Source organism: Condylura cristata, unplaced genomic scaffold (assembly GCF_000260355.1).
Source record: "Condylura cristata isolate star-nosed mole 26May11 unplaced genomic scaffold, ConCri1.0 scaffold00001, whole genome shotgun sequence".
NCBI classification, from domain to species: Eukaryota; Metazoa; Chordata; class Mammalia; order Eulipotyphla; family Talpidae; genus Condylura; species Condylura cristata.
The window spans coordinates 67,706,761-67,709,675 of NW_004567102.1; the positions used below are offsets into that span (position 1 = coordinate 67,706,761).

A 2,915-nucleotide genomic window follows, 5' to 3' on the forward strand; every position below is an offset into this window, starting at 1 on the left:
GGTAATCTATCCAAATTTCAAATAAAAAGTCCATTCCTTAAAACTACATATTCATTAAAATTCCTAGAAGAATGTCAACTGTATTCTTAGTAACACAAAAATGGATTCCACTGGCTTCAAGATGCAGGTTTCCAAAAGCAGTGTATCATTGTCTAGACAGTATGTTACTTTCCTTACCATGTTGAAAATAAATATAATGTCCCATGGTTTCCAAAGGAAATTATTTTGCTTTGACAGCTCAGATTCAGAAGTTTCAAAGTAAAAATAAACATAAAATTTCAAATAGGGAATGTTTGGGACTATCCTATTTCTATACAAATATTTGGATGGAAAGTCATAGAATTTGATACAGCACTTGTGAAATAAAAGGAAGTAAAGTTAACGATAAGTTTTACCTCATAAATATTACAAACATTTCATTAAATGGATAAACTCCTAAAATCAAATAGGAAACACTCTGAAATTCAATCCTTATTTAAAAGGCTACAGTTTATACTAAAGACATTGTGTGCCAGGGAGAAAGAAAGGAGTTTGAAATGGAATAGAAATATGTACCATTCTTAAGTGAGTTGATAGCAAACTTCAGTACTGAGTCACTTCTTCCAAGGAGCATAAGAGATACCACACACAATTTTAACGTCATTTAGTTTATTGATATGATCCAAACAGATTGAGCTTAAGAAATGAGGAAAGATCACAAAACAAGATATGGCTGAACTATACCCAACCAGTGACAATTTTATTGTGGAAAGTCAGTTTGTAAACTAATAGAAAAATAAATCTACAATAGCAACTATGACTCAAATTGAGCCGGTATGCAGCATGTGTGACATCCAACATGCTGGTGCAGTTCTATGCAGGCACCCTGCAACCATTGACCTGGGAGCCCAGAGAGGATCCCTTGCACCTGCAGCCAGATACATGATCTCCTCGGTCTACAATCAGCTCCATTCCCTTTCTATGTTTTCCGCATCTTTTTCTTTTGCACCTTTTTCTCTTTCGAGAGTGAAAGACCTAACAAAGAAGCCTGGCTGGTTGTGCTGAGCAGGAGTGGGAAACAAACTCGTTGAGTTGGGGTTTGAGGAAAACAAACAGATGCAGATAGCAACGAGAATAGAACAGACATCAAAAAGCACTGCAGTGAGGGTCCACGGTGCTGCACAGGAAAGGGCAGAGGGGAGAACATGGAGAGGAAGGAAGGCCCGCCGAAATGTGTGGGAAGTCACACCCAAAGACTGCGTGCGATAAGGAAGCAAACTGGAGTGGACAGTAATTTTCTTTATATTTTTAAGGTGAAAGAATTTTTAGAAAGGAATAGAGACACCAAATTTATAAGTAAAATAACAACAATGGCTATTTAAATAAAGCAGAATATGGAAGGAAATAATTCTTTCACTTCCACTTGACTTTCCCCAGTTTTTAAAAAGGTTACACAAGTCAGGCGACTTTTGTTTTATTGGCATGAAAACACATATCGGACCTTTCTGATGGAAAGAAGAAAACCCAAGTGAGGTCTCTCACAAACTGCGCGGGAGGGGGTGTTTGCAAGGAAGGTCTCAAGGCTCACGTGAGCAGGCTTCGAGACCTGAGAGTCTTTGGCCTGCCCATGAAGTAGCAGGCTTGAATCACAGAAACATTGCCACCCAACACCACAGGATCATGATCACAAATAGACGTTGCCCAGGGAGCTGCCGAGTACCACGAAGCCCACCAGCAGCTTGAGAGAGTAGCTTCTGTGCAGAGAGTAGGAAAGAGACCTTTCGCACACCAAAGGCTCCGCTTTGTAGGGTCTTTCTATGTCCGGCGGTGATGCTGTCATCCCTTGAATCTGAAGAAGGTAGAGCAGGCAATGCCAATGAGTATTCAGCCTAATGACAAGATTTCAGCCCAGGCTAAGTTGCTCAGCTCTAGACCACTGCAAGGATACAGGATGTGGGGCGGGGAGGGCTGCTGAAGGAAGAGAAAGGTCAGGACAGGAGGCAACTTCCGCACTCACCGGAAGTTGGGGTATAGAACTAGGCGAGCATCTTTGAAAGAAGAGATAACACAAAGTAGATTCCCGTGCTTTCAGAAGCTCTGAGATCACCGTACTTCCACTTCATCCTTATTCTAACTTTAGGGAATTCCAACTTTAGGGTAAATTTCCCTCTACAAAAAGAGTGGAATCTGGGGGTTTCAGCTAATCCAAAGTAATTACAAAACGTAAACATCATCAGACACATCAAAAAACAGCTCACCACTGAGATTTAAGGACATGTGTCTGTTCCTTAGATTTTTCTGTTGTGGATTCAATTGAAAAGTAACATCTGGTGTCCCAGAAAACTAAGACAAAAATGGAACTCACCGACCACTCTGCATTGTCTGTCTTGGAGCACCTCACGTTTACTTGCAGGCTAAGTACAAGGTTATTGAAGGAAACACCTTCCTTTTTCGTCCATTTAAATTTATTCATAGCATCCATGAAAGAAAGGTTTTTATACTGTTTGGGGCTTTTGATAATGAAAGGCCAGGTCCTGAATTTAAAATAAATAACCATAATTAGTTAGATTAAGAACAAAACATTATAGACCCCATATTAGTCAATAATAAAAAAAAAATAAGCTTCATGCTTGTATTTTTCTGTTTTTCTTTGTTTGTTTGTTTTTTACACAAAGAGATTAACTAATGCTAAGCCTTGCATTTATGGGCAGTTTTTAGAAAAAATACAGACTAAGTGCAGTCTTTCAAAAATGAGATTTCTTGTAGTAGCAGATAAACATTCCATTTTGACAAATAATTTTGGCTTAGGAAATTCTGTAAGAGCCTCACAGTTTCTCATTGCTTTGTTTTGACTCCAGTTAAAAATATAGCTGGTGGGCCCTCCCTGGTGGCGCAGCGGGTTAAAGCACAGCACTGGGAATCTAAAGCCGCTTCCG

At 39.6% G+C, this 2,915-nt stretch overlaps 1 protein-coding gene across 1 annotated transcript in view; it reads right to left on the reverse strand.

Annotated features, from left to right (window-relative positions):
- Window positions 1-643: 643 nt before the first annotated feature.
- MOXD1 (monooxygenase, DBH-like 1) overlaps window positions 644-2,915 on the reverse strand; it is a 71,569-nt gene continuing 69,297 nt past the window's right edge. The window contains exons 11-12 of the mRNA XM_004674116.2: window positions 2,345-2,513; window positions 644-1,828 (exon numbers count right to left, since the gene is read on the reverse strand). Of these exons, the coding sequence (XP_004674173.1) occupies window positions 1,664-1,828; window positions 2,345-2,513 (334 nt within the window). The 3' untranslated portion in view covers window positions 644-1,663. The remainder of the gene's footprint in view (window positions 1,829-2,344; window positions 2,514-2,915) is intronic.